The sequence below is a fragment of the Bos grunniens genome, chromosome 9 (assembly GCF_055505025.1).
Source record: "Bos grunniens cultivar Pamir isolate PY7600 chromosome 9, Bosgru_T2T1.0, whole genome shotgun sequence".
Taxonomy (NCBI): domain Eukaryota; kingdom Metazoa; phylum Chordata; class Mammalia; order Artiodactyla; family Bovidae; genus Bos; species Bos grunniens.
Window position 1 is genome coordinate 43,788,258 of NC_141173.1, and position 24,790 is coordinate 43,813,047.

Here is a 24,790-nt window from a genome sequence, read left to right on the forward strand (position 1 = left end):
AGGGGTGTGCAAAAAGTTCAGCCATGGGTGAGCCATGGTGCCTGAATGGATGAAGGAGGACTCCCAAGTATCTGGTTTAGGGAGTGAGGCAGACATTAGAGGTTTTCACTGAGAAAGAAAAGATGGAATGGGGCAAGGAGAAGTGGACCGGCCAAATTATTACCACTCTTCTTCAGCTCTAGAGTGTAACTATTGTATTGGTCCTTTCTGGTTGTCAAGGAGAGGGACTGGAAATCAGCTCCATTTGGGAGCAAGAGTTGACCTTACGCTTTACAAAAGGCATTTTAATTCATTTGCCCCAGTCTTACAGCTTTAGTAATGTAGTGTTCAGATCTTCTGTGTGTCTTTCTTGAATTTTCATGTGAACTATTGTGTCAACATACGGTGTAAAAATATTAGTTATTAATAGGATGTTAATGAAATCTTCCTCACCTTAGAATATCAAGCTGCTGAATTCAAAATGCCAGAGATGTAAATGCCCTTCCACCTTCCTCACCTCCACCCCCTAGCCGGGCTCACTTCAAGCTATCACAGCGTGGCAGTTGGGGAGGAGGTGTAATTAGGCTGATTGGAGCCTATTGTTCTGCTCTGGAGGGCTGACACCTAGCAGCCTTAGGCAATGTTAGTGCCTCCGAATCAATGGGGAATGATGTCCTCTTTAACCTCAAAAGCAGAAACAGTGAATCTGTTCTGTTTCTCCCCTTCTTTGTTTTCCAGCTCCCCTCCCCAGTTTAATTGTAGTACCTTAAAAACTGACTTTTTCTGTGCTTTTGTTTCTTAACAGTTACGAGAAACAATCAAAGCTGGCAAAGGTGTGACTTCAGCTATTGACCTGTGTCGTTACCATGGAAACAAAGCATTGGAGGCCCTGGAGAGCTTTCCTCCCTCGGAGGCCAGAACTGCTTTAGAAAACATTGTGTTTGCTATGACAAGATTTTCCTGATACCAAATTAAAAAGACTGTTGTTTGTTGGCTGAAAAAATTGGGGAAGGAGGTGATCGGGAGAGCTTTCATGATGAAATATCTAAATGTGTTAATGACTTCAACAATATATACATTTTTTTTCTTCTTTTTATCACACTGCTAAATGAATACTGCCTTCTTTTTGGAACTGCTGCAAACAAAATTAGAAGAAAAAAGGTCAAGCAGTTTTCAGTTGTCATGCCAGAAGCACACTTGAGGCTTCAGTAGCAGAAATAATTAATGAGATTCGCTCCTGTGACCTCAGCAAATGGACAGGAAATAAGTCCTTATTGATTGGACCGAGCCAGGGATGGCGCCAGGGTGGTGGCCTGTGGTTTTCCTTCTAGAGAGGACAGGGCAAGCTGGGAGCTGCAGGTGTCAAGAGAAACGCTATCAGTGCCGGCCAGGGAGGACTGTCAAATGAAAACCCAGTGACCAATTTGTCATAATGGAGGGTAATCTAGTGATTAAGAAAAACACATGCTTTGTCTTCTTGCAACTATGTCTTTGTATTTATAGATACAGTCTGGATATACTCTTTGCTTCTTGGTTTTTGTAAGATTTGGGGGAGGAGGGTGGAAATTGTTGAAAAAATAATGCCAAATATTTGAAGTAGGAGATTAAAATGTTGTCAAATATTAACTTGGTTATAGTAGAAATTGCCTGCTTTGCTTTCTGGACCAAATTTTTTTTCAAGTGCATTTCAAAGAAGCAAACTTGTTTTTTTTCTTTTAAGCTGAACAGGATGCTTTTTTTCTTTTTTTTTAAAGTAAATGTATTCATTTGTAATACTTTGGTGTAAAGAATACCCTTAATTTTTACAAGCGTCAGATATATAGTTGTTGTACTGGGGAATTCATTGGTGAGTTTTGATTGTTTGTTTTTAACCTCAGAATGTCAGATTTTGGTCTTGAACCACAGACTTCCAATTACGGACAGAATTGCAGTCTCACAGGCCTGCAATCGGACACTGTCTCTGTGTGGTTCATAGGAGATGATTTTTGCGGTTTGGAGGCAGGCAATATGAGAACACCGTTGACAAGAAGGCTGAGTTTACATAAATGATCTAGGCTGAGATTCAGCCACCTTTCTTCCTTATGTGGTGTAATTACAGCCCTATCTGGAGACATCGAACACAGCAAACAGATTTTATTACCTACTTCACTCAAACACTGTAAGTGAAGTCATTTTAGTTACATTCCTTCTCCAAAAGTTACAAAATCATTTTAGCAGGACCCAGCATGTGGCATGCAATGAAGAGAAAATGGAAGTTACAGAGGTTAAGGTATTGCATTATGAAATATTTTTAAGCATACTTGAAACACTGTAATTGTGCAGTTTACGCTGCTATAATTTGAAGGCCTATAGATTTAGCTGAAGAGAACACAGCACTCTTCTGTTTGAAATGTCTTTTCTCACAGAAATTGGCTTAATTAGTAACTAGGGTTAGATGCTTTAGATCAGACTAGGTTTTAATCATTAACTTCCACAAAGGAGGAGGCTTGCTTTGTGTTCTCTGGCTGTGCAGGAACTTCAGCAAGCTGTAGGTTCTATCAAATGGATGGTCAGGCACCGGGGAACACAGCACAGGATTCTAGGGCTCTTCTAGGTCTGCTTGAGCACCAGGTTCACCGTGTGACCTTGAACAAGGCACTTCCCTCTGAGCCTCTATTTCCGCATTTGTAAAATAAGGTTAAACAGGGAAATACGTGAAGTCCCCTCCACCTTTGCTTTATTGTCAAAAAGTTTCCCATTTCTGACTCTCTAGATAACAGAGATGCTATGTGAGATTCAGAGAAGAGAGAAGGTGAAACCCAAAGACAGGTGATGAAGGAGTGCATGAGTCTTAATGGCTGTCTTCTCGCCCAGCTGCCCCACAGGTGACCGAAAGAATTCCCAGCTCTCCAGTTGTGTGACTTACAGTCTTGAACTCGTTTCAGCACCCGCCTTTCTGCTTTCTTTGGTATGTTTCCTACCTCCCTCTCATCTCCCCAGAAGCCCTGCCAGCCTCTGTCCCCTCTCCTGTACCTCGTGTCCTGGCTCCCTGGAAGCAGCAGCTCTGCCCTCACTGTGGAGTGACAGCCCTGCCTTTGTTAAACCTCCTGTGTTGGCTTAGTCACTCTAAAGTATTAAACATTGATGGTCTTCTCCACTCCCCTTCTTCAGGGATATTTATTTATTCATCCATTCTAAACCCTTGTAACTTCGGACAGTCTCTCGGGGGAAATTTGGGCGCAGCAAGACACATTTAATTACACTTTTTTGGCCTAGTGCCAGGGTGCTGTCAGCAGAGTTAGTGACTTTAGTATGCCACCTCCTTCCCCGTCTGCATCACCGTAGTCTTTTGCTAGAGGGAAGAATTCATTCATTAGCCACTGTCCTGTTCCTTCCACCTGGACTTGCGAACCTCACTCACTTCAGCCCCTGAGCCACCTGACTTCTGCCTCCCTGTCGGTCTTTTCTTCAGGCTTAGTGAGGGCTCTGCGGGCATGCCAGGCACTCTGCTGAAGGCTTTAACAGTGCTATCTTGTTCGAATCCCATAGCTACTCTCTGGGGCTAAGATTTATCCCCCATTTATAGATGCAGTAGCCAGCAGAGAGGACCACCTCTGCCTGACTGGCTTGCCTTCACACTCCCCTCCCCATTTTAAAGTCTTTCCAGACAGTGCCTCTTTCTCTCTTCCTTTTCTTCTCTTTCCAGATAAGACTCTACTCTTTTCCAAAGATGCTTCCCAGGTGGCACAGTGGTAAAGAATCCGCCTGCCAGTGCAGGAGATGCAAAAGACGCAGAGACCTGGGTTTGATTCCTTCCTGGAGGAGGAAATGGGCATGCCACTCCAGTATTCTTGCTTGGAGAATTCTATGGACAGAGGAGCCTGGTGGGACTACAGTCCATGGGGTTGCAAAGAGTCAAACATGACTGAGCACGCACGCATCTATTGACACTCTCCAAAGATCTTCAGCGTGCAGCCTCCTGTATCATGTCTCTGGTTTTGAGTTTTGGGTTTCCTCTGCTGGCTATGAATGTGCTCAGTTCTCCCTTAAATGAAATTTCCCTCACTTCCCCTGTTTATCCTTCCACCTCCACTCTTTTCCTCCTAGCATTAGCAGTACACCTTCTTACAGGCTAGTATTTAACCTTTGCCGTTCATCATTCACTGAATTCACTACTGAGTCCCCACCATCTGGACCAGCACTGGCACTTCAGATACTCAAAGACATTTAAATCTATCAGGTCTCATAGCACTGCTCCACAGAGATGCCTTCTTGCTCACAGGTGGTGGCCTCACTGTAAAATTTACAGCCCTAGCCCTGCACACAGACGTCCTACATGATTTTACGTAGCCAGCTGCAGCTTCCTCCCTCACCCCCAGCACCTGTGATCCACTCCCACCCTTCTCAACTACACTTCTTTGGTGTCTCACACATCTCGCTCTCAGTCCCACCCCTAGAGACATTCTTTTCTAAAATGTAAGGTTCTATTTCCCCAGGAACTACAAAGCAGTTTCCTGTGCCACTGTCATCTTCCTTTAATTCCCCCAACTTAGAAAAACAGTTTCTAAAAAAACAGTTATCAATTAGATACTGATTAGATAGTTATTTGCCATATTCCCTGGTGGCTCAGATAGTAAAGCGTCTGCCTGCAATGCAGGAGACCCAGGTTCAATCCCTGGGTCGGGAAGATCCCCTGGAGAAGGAAGTGGCAACCCACTCCAGTAGTCATGCCTGGAAAATTCCATGGATGGAGAAGCCTGGTGGGCTACAGTCCATGGGGTTGCAAAGAGTCGGACACGACTGAGCGAATTGCAAATTAATTACTCTGAAAAAAGATAAGGATTATGACTATCGTTAAACTTGGTTGTGCGCTTTACTTGATGACAACATTAAATCCGCATCATGTTTTTCTGCTCCTATGATGTAGTTACCTAGTCACACCTAAAAATAAATGATGGGTGACACTGTGTGCCTGATCCAGGCCTCATTCTCTGAAGTTTGAGACTGTCTCTTATCTATATTAATGTTATTACTATGGCCTGGGATGCAGGTGAAACCTATAAACCTGGGGTAGAAGATGTATACTTCAGTGCAGAATGCTCCAAAAAAGATGTAGACCTTTTTTAAGGCCGAGAACCCACCACACAGTGAACCCAGGTGACCAGAAAGCAATCTGAATAATCCTTGATGATATTTCACAACCTGATAAGTTGCTGTAATATAGATCTCTTTGGGCAAGAAGGTTTGGGAAAATTGTGGTTAATCAACAAAATTGCAGCTAAAGGATACTTCTTTTTCTCGCTCTCTTTTTTTAAGATTCTTAACTAGAAATTCCTTGGCAGTCTAGGGGTTGGGACTTGATACTTTGGCTGCTGTGGCCTGGGTTCAATCCCTGGTCAGGGAACTAGACCCTGTAAGCCAAGTGGCATTGCCAAAAGAAAAAAACAAAACTCTTTAACTGAGCAGCAGGTCCATCACATATACAGAAAACTTGCTTTTCAGAAAACTCTTTTCACATTGCTTCCTAGATTTCTTAGTTTCAGGAAGATTCTTTCCGCCCCTTCATTTGTCTTCCCACTATGAGATCCTCTTGTTAAGATCTCACCTTTCTGACCAATAGAAGTTCTGGGATTTATCTTTAGAATGACTGACTGCCTTTCAGTCCGGAGAAGGCATGCCATACCTTTGCTAAAACCCACAAGGACAGAGATAGATCGAGTTGATTTTTCAGTCTGTTTAACTGTGAGGACACAATTGTTATTCCATTATTAATAGTTTCCATTACTGTTAATCACCTTTTAGTAATAATAAAATTATTTGCACTTTCTTTTTAAAACATGAAGCAATCTAATAAGACAGTCTTTTACAAAGCCCCTTTCTTCGTTTCCTACCAGTCACTCCTAATCTCTTCTCAAATCAGCTGTTTTATTCTTTCAGAATGGTTCCTGCCTTTCCACTAAGGAGATAACATACTTTTTAAAAAGAAGGTCACCTGCGGAGACACCAGAGGGGCCAGAACAGAGGGGTCCACCTCTCCCTTTAGCTCCCCCACCTGCCCTTGGAGCTCTGAAGTACCAGGTTTTAGGCCTCTGCTGGTGGAGGAATGTTCTTCTTGAATAGATATTTCTTACTCTTCCATAGAAAGGGAAAGTTTGGCAGGCTTTCATTCCTTTTTCATAGATGCTATTTCCATCTTCATGGAAAAGCTCTTAGCATCTTTCTCAATGTGGCCTGTTCATTTCAAAGACTGACATTGTACCTGTCACTGCATCCTGTGAGCAGATGAGTAGGCTCCCCATTGCCCTGACTGTTGTTGGGAAGATTTCACTTTTTGATACATTTAAGTAAATAAACATAAAAAATTTTTGAAAGATAGAAAAAAATTATTCTGAGTCTCACCATGTTCACATAATCAGCATCACCATTTCCTTTGTATTTCTTCCAGCCTTTTCTGCCATGCCTTTTTTTTTTTTTTTTTTTTGCATGATTGTAATTATATGCAGTAGTATCAATTCAGTGAAGCGAAGTGAAAGTGTTAGTCGCCCAGTCACATCCAACTCTTTGCAACCCCATACAAAGAGCCTGCTAGGCTCCTCTGTTCATGGGATTTCCCAGGCAGAATACTGGAGTGAGTTGCCATTTCCTTCTCCAGGGGATCTTCCCAACCCAGGGATTGAACCTGGGTCTCCTGCATTGCAGGCAGATTCTTTACCATGTGAGCCACCAGAGAAGCAGTCTTCATAACCGCTATTAATAAGTAGCTTAAATTCTACACAAGTCACCTTGAATTTCTATTCCTGATTGGTTTCTCTGAGGTAAATGGGTATTCTCTTAAATACTTACGAGTATTTAAGAAAGTTTCTGTCATAGAAAGATAATGCCCCTGCAAGTTCTCCACAGCAGCAGGTTAAAACTGTGACATGAATTCCCTTAAAACTCTTCAACCTGAATGAGTGATCTTTTCCGTTGGTGGTTCCCATTCCTTCAAGATGACGCTCAAAATAGACTACCTCTGTGCATTTTCCTCTTGCTTCACTGCAAGTTCTCAGTCAGCCACACTTCTGTAGGATGACTGTTTCCTTGTCACTGAAGCTAACTATCTCCCAGGACAGAAAAGGCCCTTGGGCAGTTGTGGTAGGTTCTGCTCTTGCCCAAGACCATGTAGAAATCATTTTCTAAGAATTGATAAGCTATCTTTGCTGCTTCAAAGACTTAGGAGAAGGAAACTCCTCAGGTTTGTTTGACGGGAAACAAAATGACCTTTATCTGACTTGAGTCTTTCATGCTGTGACAGCATGAGCTTACCGTGTTTTGTATTGTCTTGCTTTGTTTGAATCCTTTTTTTTAAGCCTTCAAATGGATGAGAAAACAGTATCATTCTCAAAGAATTAAGCTATACCTGCAGCCTTTCTTTCCTTAAGTTAGTCTTCATAACTTTACTATTTGCATCACTCGTCACTTTCCAAATTTCAGTGAAGTCCCCTGCCTGCCTCCTGCCTTATATCATGAATTGCAGTTACTTGACTTGTACATGGAATATGATCAAGTTAATTGTGAACTTCCTAACTGCTGCCTATTTATGCATCTTTGTTTTTATCCTTTGTTTTTATCCTCTTTCTTTTTTGAAGATTTAACATTGTTTTAATTGAATTGTTAAAAGCAACTTTATTTAAGTAAAATTTACACATCATGAAATCCATCTAGTGTAAGTATACAATTCAGTAATTTTCAATAAATTTGCAGAGTTGTGTAAGCATCATCACAATTCAGTTTTTAAAGATCCTTTGTGCCCATTTGCAGTCAAACGGCAACCTACTCCAGTATTCATGCCTGGAAAATCCGATGGACCAAGGAGCCTGGTGGGCTACAATCCATGGGGTCGCAAAGAGTCGGACACGACCGAGCGACTTCTGTGTGTGTGTGTGTGTGTGTGCAGTCAACCCTTACTCCCATCCTCAGTCCTAGGCAGCCACTAATCTACTACTCTCTGTCTCTATAGGTCTGCCTTCTTTGGATATTTGATGTAAATGGAGTTTTACAATACTTAGTCTTTTGCATCTGGTTTCTGTCACTTGGCATAATGTTTTTGAGGTTTATCTATGTTGTGGAATTAATCATTATTTCATTCATTTATTGCTAAATAATATTCCATTGTACAGATACATTATATTCCTTTATCCATTTACCAGTTGATTGGCATTTGGGTTATTTCTACTGCTCACCTATTATGAATAATGCTGTTGTGAATCCTTGTGTACAGGTCATTGTGTAGACAAAAGTTTCCATTGCTCTTGAGTAGATCCTCAGGAGTAGATCCTCAGGAGTAAAATTTATGATAAATTTATGTATAACATTTTAGAAATTGCCAGACTGTTTTCCAAAGGTTTCATTTTACCTTTCCAACACATGTGGGTTCCGGTTTCTTCACATCCTTGCCAGCTCATGGTGTTCCTTTTTTTATTATAGCTATTCTAGTAGGAATGAGACTATTATCTCATTGTGATTTTTGCTTGCATTTTCCTAGTGATTAATGATGTTTAAGCCTCTTCTCACGAGCTTGTTAGTCATTTATATATCTTCTTTGGTGAAATGTCTGTTGAGATCTTTTGCCTATTTGTTAATTAGGTTCTTTATCTTATTATTGTTATAAACACTTTTTATGTATTCTGAATATAAGTCCTTTATCTGATATATGATGTGCAAGTACTTGCTCCCAATCTATGGCTTAAATTCATTTTCATAATGATTCCTTTTGAAGTGCAATGTCTTTAATTTTAATGAAATCCACTTTATCAGTTTTTTTCATCTATAGATCATACCTTTCATGTCATATCTAAGTGATCTTTGCCTGACCCAAAGTCACAAAGATTTTCTCCTATGTTTTTTTCTTAGAGCTTTATAGTTTTGGCTCCTACATTTACGTCTATAATCCATTTTTAGTTAATTTTTGTATATAGTATGAGGTAAAGGTTTAAATGGGAGTATCTCATCCTCAGCACCGTTGACACATTGGTCTGGGTCATTCTTTGCTGTGAGGGTTGCCTGTGCATTGTTGGAGGTTTAGCAGCATTTCTGGCCCCTACCCACTAAATGCCAGCAGCATCCTGCCCCTAGCTGTGACAACCAGAATCGTCTCCAGAAATTGCCAAATGCTCCCTGCCTTTGGGAAGCCAAAATCTTCCCCATCAAAAACCACTGGACTAAATTAATTAGTTTTGTATGTGGATATCCAGTTGTTCTAGAACCATTGGTTGAAAAGATAATTCTTTCCTCCTTTGAGTTGCTTTGACAAGTTTATAGAAAATCAGTTAACCCTAAATCTAAGGGCTTGCTTCTGGACTGCTAATTCTATTCCATTGATCTCTGTGTCTCTCCTTATGCCAATACCACACTCCTTGATTACTGTAGCTTTATATTAAATTTTTAAATTGGGAAGTAGAAGTCCTGCAGCTTAATTCTAAATAAACTGTTAATTTTAAGATAATTGTAGATTCACAAGTCGTTGTTCAGTCACTCGGTCATGTTCAACTCTGTGACCCTGTGGCCTGCAGCATGACAGGCTTCCCTGTCCTTCACTATCTCCTGGAGTTTGCTCAAACTCACGTCCACTGAGTCAGTGATGCCATCCAACAATCTCATCCTCTGTCACCCCATTCACAAATAGTCATAAGAAATAATACAGAGAGATTCTGTGTACCCTTTGCCATTTTCCCTGATGGTAGCATCTTATAAAACTATAGGATAACATCACAACCAGAGTGTTGACATTGATACAATCCATCAATCTTATTCAGATTTCCCCATTTATACTTGTAGTTCTTCTTTTTCAGAATTGTTTTGGCCACTCTGGGTCCTTTGCATTTCTATAAAAATTTTAGGATCAACTTGTCATTTTCTACAAAAGAGTCTGCTGGGATTTTGATAGGGATTGCATTGAGTATATAGATCTAATTTCAGATCTGTGTCCAACTCTTTGTGACCCCATGGACTAGAGCATCTAATTTCAGATCTGTGTCCAACTCTTTGTGACCCCATGGACTAGAGCATGCCAGGCCTCCCTGTCCAAAACCAACTCCCGGAGTTTACTCAAACTCATGTCCGTTGAGTTGGTGATGCCATCCAACCATCTCATCCTTTGTCATCCCGTTCTTCTCCCGCCTTCACTCTTTCCCAGCTTCAGGGTCTTTTCAAATGAGTCAGTTCTTCACATCAGGTGGCCAAAGTATTGGCGCTTCAGCTTCAGGATCAGTCCTTCCAATGAATATTCAGGACTGATTTCCTTTAGGATGGACTGGTTGGATCTCCTTGCAGTCCAAGGGACTCTCAAGAGTCTTCTCCAACACCACAGTTCAAAAGCATCAATTCTTCAGGGCTCAGCTTTCTTTATAATCCAACTCTCACATCCATACATAACTACTGGAAAAACCATAGCTTTGACTAGATGGACCTTTGTTGGCAAAGTAATGTCTCTGCTTTTTAATAAGCCTTCTAGGTTGGTCATAACTTTTCTTCCAAGGAGTAAGCGTCTTTTAATTTCATGCAGTCACCATCTGCAGTGATTTTGGAGCCCCCAAAAGTAAAGTCTGTCTGTTTTGACTGTTTCCCCATCTATTTGCCATGAAGTGATGGGACTGGATGCCATGAACGTAGTTTTCTGAATGTTGAGCTTTAAGCCAACTTTTTCACTCTCCTCTTTCACTTTCATCAAGAGGCTTTTTAGTTCCTCTTCACTTTCGCCATAAGGGTGGTGTCATCTGCATATCTGAGGTTATTGATATTTCTCCCAGCAATCTTGATTCCAACTTGTGCTTCATCCAGCCCAGCGTTTCTCATGATGTACTCTGCATATAAGTTAAATAAGCAGGGTGACAATATACAGCCTTGACGTACTCCTTTTCCTATTTGGAACCAGTCTGTTGTTCCATGTCCAGTTCTAACCGTTGCTTCCTGACTTGCATACAGATTTCTCAGGAAGCAGATCAGGTCATCTGGTAATCCCATCTCTTTAAGAATTTTCAGATAATTGCCATTTAATGATATTAATCTTCTAATCCATGAAGCATGATTTTCTTTTTTATTGTGGTTTTATCTATCTATCTATATAATGATATGGGCCATTACAATAATTTAAAGTTTTCATTTTAGTGACATTAATTACATTCATATTGTTTTGCAATTATCACCACTATTTCTATAAATTTCCATCACCCCAAATGGAAACCATGCTTTTCTTTAACCAGCAGTACTGAAATTGCCAACTTACTAGTTACCATATGGTCTCCTATGGCCCCCAAAATTCTTTTTCAGATCAGTAATTTAACACCAAACCCTGAATCCCAGGGAATCCTGGTACTTGTCTTTAGAAGAATATAAATGAGTCTTTGTTAAGAAATTGGGCTTTAGAGTCTTCAAATCCCAGCTCTGCCATTGACAAGCAGGTTAATTTACTTCTCTCAGTCTTCCATTATCATAGACAAATTTAAACGGTTTCATTTCTATCACCCTTCCAGGTGTGGGCATCCCTAAATGGGGTGCAGAGACTCCCAGGGATACTCAGCAGCCTGCCACATGCTGTGGAAGCCACAGAATGAACACACACATTGTCCAGGAACATATTTTTCCCCCACAAAGCTAACATTAGGTAATTTAACTGCAAATGAGTTTTTAAACTTTTATAGCATACTATATATATATATATATTATAGAATTACATGTAAGATTTACACTCATTATAATATAAAAAATAAGACTTACAATAAATCTAAAGCCTTTATTTGTGTGCTGTGAGCTAACTCTTCTTCCTTTCCACCTCCCCACATGCCCCTTAGCAAGTCTTCTACCCTTTAGTCTCCTTCTCAGGTCTAACAGACATTCACTCTTCATTCACAGCCCTTTTCCTACAGAACCTCAGAATTCTCAACACAGCTCTCCAGGCAGGCGCTGTTACTGTATCAACTTGAAGTCTGTTTGCCATCTCTGTTCAGCTAGTCAACAACTATATGCTTAACCTATATTTTACCATTTCAGGCTATTTGAAATAAAATTAGTAGTTCTGAAAATCAAGGTGGTTTTATTTACTTCTGGCTTTCCAAAGGTTATGTTCTTCCTTTCAAATTATTTTACTTTCTCTGTTTTTACATATAAATTATAATAAAGATAATGAAAGACATCAGATGATATGTTGACTTTAAAGATGACAGTATCCATCATGTCATCTTAAATCTGCTGGTCCAAAGGTATTTAAATTTTGTGTAACTTTGTTCTTCTAATAGCCATAATGGAAATCACATGTCCACTAGTATGAAAAAACCCTTTGGAAACATCTTTGCAAAACACTTGTGGCTCAGATGGGAAAGAATCTGCCTGCAATGCAAGAGACTCAGGTTCGATCCCTGGGTCGGGAAGACAGCTTGGAGAATTCCATGGACAGAGGAGCCTGGTGTGTTACAGTCCATGGGAGTTGCAAAGAGTCAGACATGACTAAGTGATTAATTTTTTTTTTCCATGCACTGTGATCATTAGATCCTATTTAAGAAAGATTAAATTGTGTTTCATTTCATATTTAGGAAAGGTTTGATTTCTGTTTTATTACATCAATTTAAACACAGAGGTTTGTTTGGGATTCTTTTTTAGATCCTCATCTCTTTATAGAGAGATTCAGAGATAGAAGATGAAGAGATGGACAAGGACAGGTAAAAGAACAAGTCTCTTTTTGATTAAACCATTAAATATCTAAACATCTGTATTTTTCTTCCCCGTGTCCTACCTACCAACTTTTTATGATCAGAAGCTAGCGTGACACATTGCCTTAATTTGTATCTAGCTGTTGCTAAGCTGTCACTATGGTACCAATGCACTCAGGCAAATATAATAGCTAAAAACAAATGTGTAGGAAGAAAATTTTGTCCCTAGCCCCCTCACCTCTCCTGTCATCTGGATGAGTAGTTCAACATTGAATTTCTGTGTCATAATTGCTTTACATCTGTAACAAAACAAATTAACCCGAAACTTTTGAAAACCAAATTATTACAGTGCATAAAAATATAATGATGTCTGCAAATGTCATTTACAAAAGTCATCACTAGTCTTTGTACCTATACCTTGTAATGATTGAAACAGCCTGCGTGGTAACAGTGATTGATTTTTTTTGCCCTCAAGCAATGTAAAACAGCAAAAATACTGTCCTATTAATTATAATTTTATGGTAATGCAATCACAATGAATGGCATCTTTTTGTTCTTTCTCAATGGTTAAAATTTTTCAAATAGTTTTAAAATTTTCAAATTCTAGTAGATAATTTCAGCAAAATGACCTAATGTAAGCTTTATCTTCAAGAGTGGTATAAATATAAACTGTACTCTCCAGTATTATATCTCAGTCCTGTTACTTTCTTTGCCTCACTGCATATGCAATTAATCCAAAAGGAAAAGCTTAATTTTCTTAAAAGGGCCCATTAACACTATTCAACTATGTTTATAGACTGGATATATTACTTGTTTACCTAAATAGTAGCATAAATATAGGTTTTTAGAAAGCTTAACATAAGTGTTTCTGTATGATTGGATTCTTAAACATGTCTATGATTAGTTAATAAACCACTTTCCCTCTTGACTAGTTCTAATGAAAGCTTACCAACTTAAGCGTTGTGTGCTAACACTTCCTCCTTTCGTAGCAGTCTTCCACTTTTGCCCATCAAAAAGAGCTTTCTGTCTGCAGTGTGTCAGCTGTACTATTTATAATAGAGTTAACAATGCCAACTAGAGGCAGTGAAAGGTGTATATTTCATATGCAAATCCCCAGCAATAATTTCTGCAATTACATATAGTTGATTATGTTCAACATCAGTATTATAAAACTGAGTCCAGGAAGGAGAAAATAGTACTGATTTTACTTTTTTGAATCTCTTAAAGACTTTTAGTGAATTAATTAGGAAAATAAAGAGTTCAAAATGGAAGTAGCCCTAGCTTGTTATAATGGATATTTTCACATAATGGGACTTTGATGACCTATTAGAGTAGCTGTTCAGAGGAAGAAATTCTCTGTATGACACAGACTGTTCTTTCTGTTTTGTCTCTGAGTTTGTGTTTTTCCGAACAGTTCTCTCTCTCTTCTTTTTTTGACTGTCACATGCAGCATGTGGGATCTTAGTTTTCCAACCATGGATTGAACTAGTCCCACTTGCATCGAAAGCACTGGAGTCTTAACCACTGAACCCCCAAGGAAGTCCCAAAGAGTCCTCTTTATTTCTTGTTTTACCAGATTGTGATTCCCCTGACCATAAGTAGAACAACAACAAAAAAAGAAACCAAGGATAAATTCATGTTTTCTTTTCACTGATGTATATTAAGTGTTATTATGTGCAAAGCACTATCGTGGATACAAGCATGACTAGAAAGGGAGATTATTTGTGTCTTTCCCCACTGTACTGTAGGTTTCTGTGGACCAGAGTCTCTTTGAAGGCAAGTGGGCTATGACAAGTAGAATAGATAGATCTGAGTTCAAAGACTAGCTTTTCCATTGAATGTGATGTTAGGCAAATTCTCCAAGCTTTATCGTGCTTTCTGGTAGAAATGGAGATAGTCATGCTTGCTAGTGAAGTAGCTGCTGAGTGCCTGGAAGTGTATTTCTACCTATTACAGAGATTGATAGTAAATGCTGTTAAAGGAAATACTGTTTTTTTAATTATTTTATTTTATTGGCCATGCCACGCGGCTTGCAGGATCTTAGTTCCCTGACCAGGGATGGAACCTGGGCCCATGGCAATGAAAGTGCCAAGTCTTAACCACTGGGCTGCCAGGGCACTCCCAAGAAATGTTGAATATGTTTGCTTTTATAATGATGGAACAAGCAAGTAAAATGGAATAATAGTAAAGGAGCAATGGATTGGAAACTAATTAGAATATCTAAAGTAAATCTAGAGCATTCTTCTAACATATAGGACAATATAAGGTGAGAAAAGATCTAGAAAGGAGGTGATAGAGCCCACCCAAGGGTGTATCTTTACACCCTAAATAAAGCAATATTTAAAGGGCCAAGACAGGTGTAAAGCTTACAGTTTGGAGAGCTGTGGGGTTGGATGGGAACAGTTTTCCTATGCTGTGGTCTGTGAACCTGCATCAAAATCTGGGACTTGATGTAGAATCAGGACTTTACCCAGACCTACTGAGCTGAATCTAAAGAGGAGGTCCAGGGTCAGTGTTTCTCATAAATTTCCAAGTAATTTTCACACACACACCAGTTTTAGATCCAGTGGGTAGATAACAAATTTATAAGGTTCTATTGACATCTAATTCTTGGTGTGGTACAAAAGACAAAACATGAACTTTGAAGTAAGACAGATTCCAGCCAAATTGGAATGCTCAACATTTAAGCCAAACAAACAAAAAGAACCCTACCTAATAGAAGGGGGGCTTAGCAGGTGGTTCTAGGGGTAAAGAACCTGCCTGCTAATGCAGGAGACCTAAGAGATGTGGGTTTGATTCCTGGGTCAGGAAGATCCCCTGAAGGAGGAAGAGGCAACCCACTCCAGTATTCTTGCCTGGAGAATTCAATGGACAGAGGAGCCTGGTGGGCTACAGTCCATGGGGTCTCAAAGAGTCAGACACCACTGAAGCAACTTAGCACGCACACACCCAGGAGAAAGCAGGAGAGAAAGATAAATCCTGTAAGATCCCACTTAATATATGGAATCTGAAAAAAAAACTGAACTCATAGATTCAGAGAACAGATTGGTGGTTGCCAGCAGCAGGATTTGGGATGGAGGGAAGAGGGGAATGAATGAAGGTGGTCAAAAGACACAAACTTACAGTTATAAAGTAAACCATGGGGAGGTAATGTATAGCATGGTGACCTATAGTTAAAAATACTGTGTTGCACGTTTGAAAGTTGCCAAGAGAGTAAATCCTAAAAAAAATTTGTAACTATATATGCTGATGGATGTTAACTAGATTTATTGTGGTAATCATCCCTCAGTATATACAAATATCTAATCATTATGTTGTACCTGAAACTAATCTTATATGTATTTGTACCTCAATTCTTAAAAAATAAAGCAAAAAAGGGAAAACAAGTATAAAATGTGTAAAAAGTGAAAAATATAGAATGGATATAAATACATTAGTATTTATATTAGAATGAATTACAATAAATTAATTAAATTCACCAACTCAAAAATAGAATCTCAGATTCAGTTAAAAAGCACTATCCAATAAGCTGTCTAAAAGAGAAACTTAAAAACAAAAGACAGAGAAAGATTGAAAATAAAAGATGGGGAAAATATGAACCAAAAGGAAAAATAAAGAGAATATTAGTATCTGACAATATAGGATATAAGGCAAAAAGTATATATAAGGGACAAAGAAGGTCATATGCTGGTAAGAGGAACAATAGAGCAAGAAGATACAACCATCAAAAACATGTATGCACCTAACAATACAACCTCAAAATACACAAAGGAACAACTGAAAAAAAGTAGCAGAGAGAAATGAATACATCAAATTATAGTTAAAAGATTTTAGCCACGTCTTTCAGAAACTGATAAATCAAGCAGACATAAAATATACATAATGAAATTTTGAATCATGTAATTAATAAGCTCAAGCTATGAAGTATACATAGAGCTCAGCACCAAAGGGTTAGTAAATATTAGATTCAACTATGTGAAACTGTGAATATGAGAACTTTTTGCCTCTTAAAAACAGTTTCATATTATTCCTCATAGTTTGTTGAAGGAATTAAACTAGCTAATGTCTGTAAAGCAATTAGCACAATGTCTAATTTAGTCTCCTTTGGTATTTAGTTTACAAAAAGAATACTTTCCTCAATTATTAGTAATTGGATAAGTGAGATCCAAAAATTCAGTCATGTGAAATATGAGGTCACAATTTGTTTTTTAAGATTAACAAACAAATGACTCATATAGACCTAGCTGGTGAGGAATTTTGGGAGCCAGCTGCCCTACCTAAATTCATGCCGAACTCAGCTGTGATTTGGTGCCACCTGGTGGTGGTGGTTGGAGCCAACTTAAATATTGGTAGGGATAATTCTGAGTCCAGAGGCAGCAGGACAAGATCAGTGATCCCAGAGATGTACCAGTTTGTAGGCCAGATTCAAAAATTCAGCTGGGAGAATACTGACGACTAGAGACTCACTCTTCACCCTTCTTTCTGAAACAACTTCCTATGACTTTCCTTCACCTTCATGACCTTGACCTCCATTCCAAGATCCCCTTCCCCACCGTAGCATAGACCTTTAACCCCCACCTCTGACCCTTGGGGCTTCCTTGGTGGCTCAGGCTGTAAAGAATCCACCTGCAATGCAGGAGACCGGGTTTGATCCCTGGGTCAGGAAGATCCCCTGGAGAAGGGAATGGCTAGCCACTCCAGTATTCTTGTCTGGAGAATTCCGTGGACAGAGAAGCCTGGTAGATGATAGTCCATGGAGTCACAAAGAGTCAGACACAACTGAGCAACTTTCACTTTCATGACCCTTATCCCTGCCTTGTTTTCAAGTAGAGGCTAGACAGGAAATGGGGGCCAGTTGCCCATTCTGCAGAATATCTAAAATTATATTTTAATATAATGGGGTTTATATATTTTTTAAAAATGAGTTTTTACTGTGTTTTATCCAGGATGCCCTGAATGCTTACAACATAGCAACACTATATTTTTTATTTTAGCGTCTTTACTACAAGTGTTTCTGGTTGGTTATAAAAAGCTTTTACTAGACAGAAACCAATTGAAATTCAAGGGAATTCCCTGGTTGTCCAGTGGTTAGAACTCAGTGCTTTCACTGCAAGGACCCAAGTTCAGTCACTTGTAGTCTGGGAGCTAAGATACACAGGCCACATGGTGTGGCCAAAAAAACTACAATAACATATCAAGCAGCAAAAATAAGGGAAGACAGGCAAAAGTAGAAAAGTTCATCCTGAGAATATGAACCCTATTACATGAATGCCATGAAATTTTAGATATATAACTGCTTTTGTGGATGATCTCTTACTGCCTGGTAGGATCAGAAATTCTTAGTTCGGTTATTTCTTTGTTGAACTTCTCGATGTGGAGGAGCAGCTTTCCCTTCCTTGTATAAACATGCTGTCCTGCTCCATTATTTTCAGGCGCCCCCCCTGAACACACCTCCTAGGCTTCTTGGAAGCTGCATGGAGGGGCGCGACAACAGAGCGGGTAGTGATCAGTTATCATTTACCTTTAGTTTCTGTCCCCATCACCCTTCTGGGTATCCTCCCACTTTTGCGTTACCTGGATCACTACAACAGAGTCAGGGCAAAGCAGTCTGAGAGACCGGCAGAACTAGCATTTTGAGATCAGAGTCTTCTTGCCTTATGGCTTCCAGAGGTCACAGGTTTCTTCAATGAAACTGTCATACACCAAGCTGAGTGTCAAATCTTGGGAGAACCGTGGCACAGACCAGCAAAGGCCTTAACCTGTCCACTGCCAATCGCTTTGATCTTACCTGTTACTTCTGCCCACCCTCTAATTTCAAGGCTCTCTGTGTTTTACTCAAAATGGCTGTTTAAAGTTTTCCAAATAGGATCTGCAGTTCCCTGCCGTAGCTACTGCCTGAAGTTTTGCCCACTCAGAATGCCCTTCACCTGCCCTTTGTGGGTCAGAATCCCTCAGCCTTCCTGCGGGCTCCCAGGACAGCCCCTTCTCCACAGAAGCTTCTTGGTTTATTCTGACTCTGCAGTCATCCCCACTCTGGGTCTCTCCTGTGATGCTGCCTTCTGCGTTATATCAGTTTTCAGGGTTCATGATTGATTCCTGGGCTAGAATGACATCTCTTTGAGGACAGGGACCTTGTTTATCTGTTTCTTAATTCCCCAAAGAACTCAAAGCTTTGCAGTCGTAGGTGTTCAATAAATATTTGTTTAACTTTGAAAGCCTTTGTCACATTAAAGCCGGCCAGGCCATCTTCCAAAGAAGTCTCACCTCCTCCTGCCAACTGCATGGGTGCCCAGCCCTATATTTAGGTACTAAATGGTCTCCCCCACCTTTCTCTACAGTTGACATGAGCCAAATTCTGTCACTGCAAAAATTCTCCAGGAATATAGGCATTGGGAAAGCACATTCACTCACCCCAGCCTAGATTAGCCATCTCTTTGGCACTGAAATAATTTGCTTACTTTCCTAATGTCAAGGCTGAATAAATGCAGTTTCCACAAGTACAAAGTTTACTTACTGAAAACCAGGATTGCATCAAGAATATCATGAAGAACGTGCGTGGTTATAGAAGCTGTACCTTTTATGTGTCTTAATTTTTTAATATTTAAATATTAAATCATTAGATATCAACTTGGATGTAATATATTTTACTATAGACACCATTTGAAAACTTCAGTATCTCTAGAAAAATTCAGGAAATACCAAATGTTTGAGTCTTAGGGAATCATAACATAAACACCATATTTGTCCTCAAACATGGGTTTCTCCCTGCCATCATAGATATACCATTTGATTCTGCTGTTCCTAACACCTTCTTTTTAAAAAAAGTTTGTAACCTTACTAGAGACAAGTAACCGAGAACTTCTCTAATTTCTAGTGTAAAACATTCAGGGGGAAGAAGCAAGTAATATGGATTATTGGATTCCTCTGGTAGCTTTCCTCAAATTCACACACTTGAGTTCCAAAGCACAATCATTTCTCTTTGCTCCATGCTGATTATATAGGTCAGGAGGGTAATAAGGTCATTTATTTGAAGGATTTTCATCTGGTATATTTCTAATATTCTTGCCCCATTCCTGACCACTCAAATCAGTATTACAGGGAGACCTGCATCTCTCTCCCTCCACCCAAGAAAATGATGAAACAAATGTAATTTGAGTCTGAACTTTCTGCTCCCAAATTTGTCATCTTCGCGGAGCACAAGGGTTATATTGCTTTAGTCCTTCACACCAGTAATGACTCCTGTAATAACATTAGTCCTTTAAACCAATGATGGCTCAGTAATAAGTAGCACTGTGTTTACTATTAATATTAACTCAATGCATAAAACCTCAAAGGTATTACATATTTTTTTCAAAAACCTCATTACTGAAATCAGAAATTGCCCATGGCAGAATCAAGAAAACACGGGACATATACTAATAAAAGTAAATGTTACATCGTACTATCAATATATTATTAAGAACATGCAGTGTTAGATACATCTATTTTACTGTAAAAAAAAAAACAACAACAAAAAACGGAATTTTTGATTAATTGGCTGAACTGAGATTTCCTTTCTAAAAGATTTTCCTGGTGCTTCTTTCCTAGGAGTCCGCAACATAGAGAAATTCTGAAGCTGTTTTATAGTAACCTCAGATCAAATATGGTCAGTAAGTATGTGTGCCAAGAGTGTATCGTTGAGATACTAATCTATATTTTTATTCTCCTGGTATTTCCTCCTTTCCCTTCCCTGTCTCCAAGCAGATATTCCCATCTGGGTTTATTATCTTGGTGAAGGGACGAGATGGAGTAGAAAGTTGAAATTGCCCTCAAGCTTTTGTTTCTAAAATCTTAAAACCCAGCAGGGAGAAGATTTGAGCCATAGGCACAATGCGTGGGCAGAAGCAGGAGGACCCTGGACACGGTGGTGGGGACGGGCAGGCTGCTGTGTGGGTGGGCTCTCCAGCAGTCTGGCTGGGAGGCAGGCCTGCCCCCAAGAAGCTGTGGCTGTGGCTGGGAGCTGAGACCGCAAACTACAGGCATTACATCTGACTTTGTTCGACCATGTGAATTTCAGTCACTGAGCATTATAAATCTAGGCAATTTTACACAGAAGTCCAGGTTGGAGCTTCTCTTGAATAATTAGCAGATTTGGCCACACTGTGTTCAGTCTCTTATGGCACCAAGGCTGCCTGCCTTAGATAAGGAATAAATGCTCTAGTTTGCCAGAATCCCTGGAAGTCATCGCTACACTGATGCCAGGGGTTAGTTGTCACTCATCGTGACACTGGCACTGTTCCCGGCAATAGAAAATGGTCCTCTTTACCCCAGATTTTTTCCGTAAATGAAGAAATGAAACATAAACTAAAGATGGCTCAGGAAAGAAAGAGGAGCCAGTGCACTCCTCCATGGAAGGGAAGATGTTCTTATGTGTCTGATAGGCAAGCTGCACGCTTCACTCACGAGCTCTCCCAGCCTGGTCCCTGTAGGCATTTGGATCATGGCTTCCGCGTTCCAGGCAGCCTTGCAAAGAGATGACCGCGTCCCTGGTTGGGCATGGCAGAGCCACTGCCTGCAGGGTACAGCATGCAGAATGATGGACGTCTCAGCCAGAACCCATGTGGGCAGATGCCTGGAGGCCAGAGGCCGCTGGAAGCTTCTGGTGGGAGTAGGGAGGACTCCAAAAGGACAGGGCTCAAGACAGAAAGTAAATTAGAAAAATCGTTATTTCACAGATGCAAGTGTACGGACTGAGATTTGCATGCAGCACCTTTTCTTTCTGGCTGATTGGTTACTTAGCTCAGGGCTCTGATGGCACCAACATGCACTCATGGCAGAGGTGACCGGGGCCTGTCCTAGAGAAAGACAGCAGAGACACTGTCTTTTCCTTATGAGAGGGGTAAGGAGAAAGGACATGAGGGTTGGGGGCATCACATGTTTTAGAATTACATGATGATGTCTTTTTCCCTTTCCTGGGTGGAATTTGAATTTAAAGTGGTGTCTTCCAGACAGCATTTAGGACCATCATATGAACCTTTGTGCTTTTGCTGCTAAACTAGAAATGTGTTTTTCAAAACCTTAACTGTTATGTGCCCAGGCTAGTTATTTCAACAGTTTGCTCACCCCATTTATAACCAATAAAAATAACTATCCTTTATTGAACTTAGCTTCTGCCAACCGCTCTGCGGTGCTCCCCATAGCTGCCTGCCTCATTTAAAACCATCCTGCATGGTGCCCCATGCCTTGACAAAGGAAATGGATGCTAAAAGCTTAAGCAGCGTCCAAAATCCCACACTTAGTACATGTGGGAGCCTGAATTCAAATCCAGGGGTCTGTCTGACTTCATGAGCCCTGCACTCTGCAGCCAACATCACCTTGATGTCACCATCAAATATGACAGCATTTATCAGCACCTGCTACCTGCAGGGCAGCAGTAGGGCTGGAGGCATGGAAATGTGAATGCAAAGGGCCAAGTCCCCAAGCAGTAGCAAAATTAAATTAGGCACATTCTTTAGAAAGAAAAGGGAAAGCATATTCATGCAGTGACAGAGATGTTAGCAGTGATCCTTGGAGTTGTGGTGTAGCAGAGAAAGCCACCATGTCAGCAGATATTCACTCTGGGACCCAGTGCTTCTGGGATGTTAGGACTGAGTCCAAGTGAGCTTAGTCCTTTTTCCCCACTGTTATGAGTTATACTGTGTCCTCAAGATGATGTTGAACTCCTTACCCCCATTGTCTGTGAAATAGGGTCCACTTGGAAGTGGAGTCCTTGCAGATACTCAAGATGAGGTTATTTGTGGGGGGTCCCTAATCCAGTATGACTTTGTCCTTCTAAAAAGGAGAAATTTAGACACAGAGACAGATATGTACTGGAGGAAAAGGATGGGAAGATCCATGGAGAATATCATCTAAGAACCAAGAAACTTCTGAGGCCCCCAGAAGCAAGGAGAGAGCCCTGGAACAGAGCCTCTGCATAGCCCTCAGACAGAGCCTATTCAGCTCTTGATATGGGACTCCTATCCTCCAGATAACCACAATGGTGTGATCAGACACCCTGGAATGCGAAGTCAAGTGGGCCTGAGGAAGCGTCACTATGAACAAAGCTAGTGGAGGTGATGGAATTCCAGTTGAGCTATTTCAAATCCTAAAAGATGATGCTGTGAAAGTGCTGCATTCAATATGCCAGCAAATCTGGAAAACTCAGCAGTGGCCACAGGACTGGAAAAGGTCAGTTTTCATTCCAATCCCAAAGAATGGCAATACTAAAGAATGTTCAAACTATTGCACATTTGCACTCATCTCACATGCTAGCAAAGTAATGCTCAAAATTCTCCAAGCCAGGCTTCAACAGTACATGAACCGTACATGAACAGTACATGAACCAAGCTGGATTCAGAAAAGGCAGAGGAACCACAGATCAAATTGCCAACATTCGCTGGATCATCGAAAAAGCAAGAGAGTTCCAGAAAAAATCTGCTTTATTGACTATGCCAAGCCTTTGACTGTGTGGATCACAACAAACTGTGGAAAATTCTGAAAGAGATGGGAATACCAGACCACCTGACCTGCCTCCTGAGAAATCTGTATTGCAGGTCAGGAAGCAACAGTTAGAAATGGACATGGAACAACAGCCTGGCTCCAAATAGGGAAAGGAGTACGTCGAGGCTGTATATTATCACCCTGCTTATTTAACTTATATGCAGAGTACATCATGCAAAATCCCGGGCTGGATAGAGCACAAGCTGGGATCAAGATTGCTAGGAGAAATATCAATAACCTCAGATACGCAGGTGACACCATGGTTATGGCAGAAAGTGAAGAAGAGCTAAAGAGCCTCTTGTTGAAAGTGAAAGAAGAGAGTGAAAAAGTTGGCTTAAAGCTCAACATTCAGAAAACGAAGATCATGGCATCCAGTCCCATCACTTCATGGCAAATAGATGGGGAAACAGTGGAAACAGTGACAGACTTTATTTTGGGGGGCTCCAAAATCACTGTAGATGGTGACTGGAGCTGTGAAATTAAAAGACGCTTACACCTTGGAAGAAAAGCTATGACCAACCTAGACAGCATATTATAAAGCAGAGACATTACTTTACCAGCAAAGGTCTGTCTAGTCAAAGCTATGGTTTTTCCAGTAGTCATGTATGGATGTGAGAGTTGGATTATAAAAAAGCTGAGCCCCGAAGAATTGATGCTTTTGAACTGTAGTGTTGGAGAGAACTCTTGAGAGTCCCTTGGACTGCAAGGAGATCCAACCAGTCCATCCTAAAGGAAATCAGTCCTGAATATTCACTGGAAGGACTGATGCTGAAGCTGAAACTCCAATACTTTGGCCACCTGATGTGAAGAACTGACTCATTTGAAAAGACCCTGATGCTGGGAAAGACTGAAGGCAGGAGGAAAAGGGGATGGCGGTGGACAAGATGGTTGGATTGCATCACTGATGCAATGGACATGAGTTTGAGTAGGCTCCGGGAATTGGTGATGGACAGGGAAGCCTGGAGTGCTGTCGTCCTTGGGGTCTCTAAGAGTCGGACACAACTGAGTGATTGAACTGAACTGATCCTCCAGAACCATTGAGACAATAAATTTCTGATGATCTAACCCATCCAGTTTGTATTATTTTATGATGGCACCCCCAGGAAAGAAAACTATCACCCAAGGTGTACACACTTTAAAAAAGAAGATTCTGTTGTGTGGGTTTGTCATTGTCCATTTCAGAGACCTGCTGAGCAGGGCTGGTACCCAGCCACTGGGAAGTCTGGCATCATCCACATGCAGCCTTGAGCAACTACTCATATTTCAAGCCTCAGCCCTCAGTCCAACCAGCTGGAGTGTCCAGTGCATGCATCAGTCACAGCAGGGGGGAGCCACTTGAGATACTGCAGAAGGCAACAGGAGGGATGATGTTGAGGCTCTGTGGAGTCCAGTACAAGAGCATCATGGAAAACATGAATAAACAGTACAGTCAAGTAATACCAGTTAGGCTGAAATAGGGGTCGTCTACAGTAGAAGAGTAACTAGAACACTGGGAGTACAGGCCTGCCTGTGGGAGAGGGATGGTGAAAACCCCACAACAGTGTAGACATTTGGCTGGGCTTCAAAGGATGAATAGGAGTTCACAGGAGCAGTGTAGAAGCATCACAAGCAAAGGCAAAGAAGATAGAAAT

General features: G+C 40.6%; 1 protein-coding gene and 1 long non-coding RNA gene across 9 annotated transcripts in view; both read left to right on the forward strand.

The window, feature by feature from the left end:
- Positions 1-1,754, forward strand: part of PDSS2 (decaprenyl diphosphate synthase subunit 2) — a 296,799-nt gene extending 295,045 nt beyond the window's left edge. For 6 of the 8 annotated variants that reach the window (XM_086317481.1, XM_086317482.1, XM_086317483.1 and 3 more), the window contains one exon: positions 785-1,754. In XM_086317481.1, the coding sequence (XP_086173607.1) occupies positions 785-943 (159 nt within the window). In that variant the 3' untranslated portion in view covers positions 944-1,754. The remainder of the gene's footprint in view (positions 1-784) is intronic. The other 2 variants (XR_015132974.1, XM_086317479.1) reach the window with 1 other exon arrangement.
- Positions 1,755-12,540: 10,786 nt separating this feature from the next.
- LOC147365887 (uncharacterized) lies at positions 12,541-24,228 on the forward strand. Its single transcript, XR_015132982.1, has 3 exons — positions 12,541-12,650; positions 20,229-20,286; positions 22,460-24,228. It is a non-coding gene; the product is annotated as an uncharacterized LOC147365887 (long non-coding RNA).
- Positions 24,229-24,790: the final 562 nt, after the last annotated feature.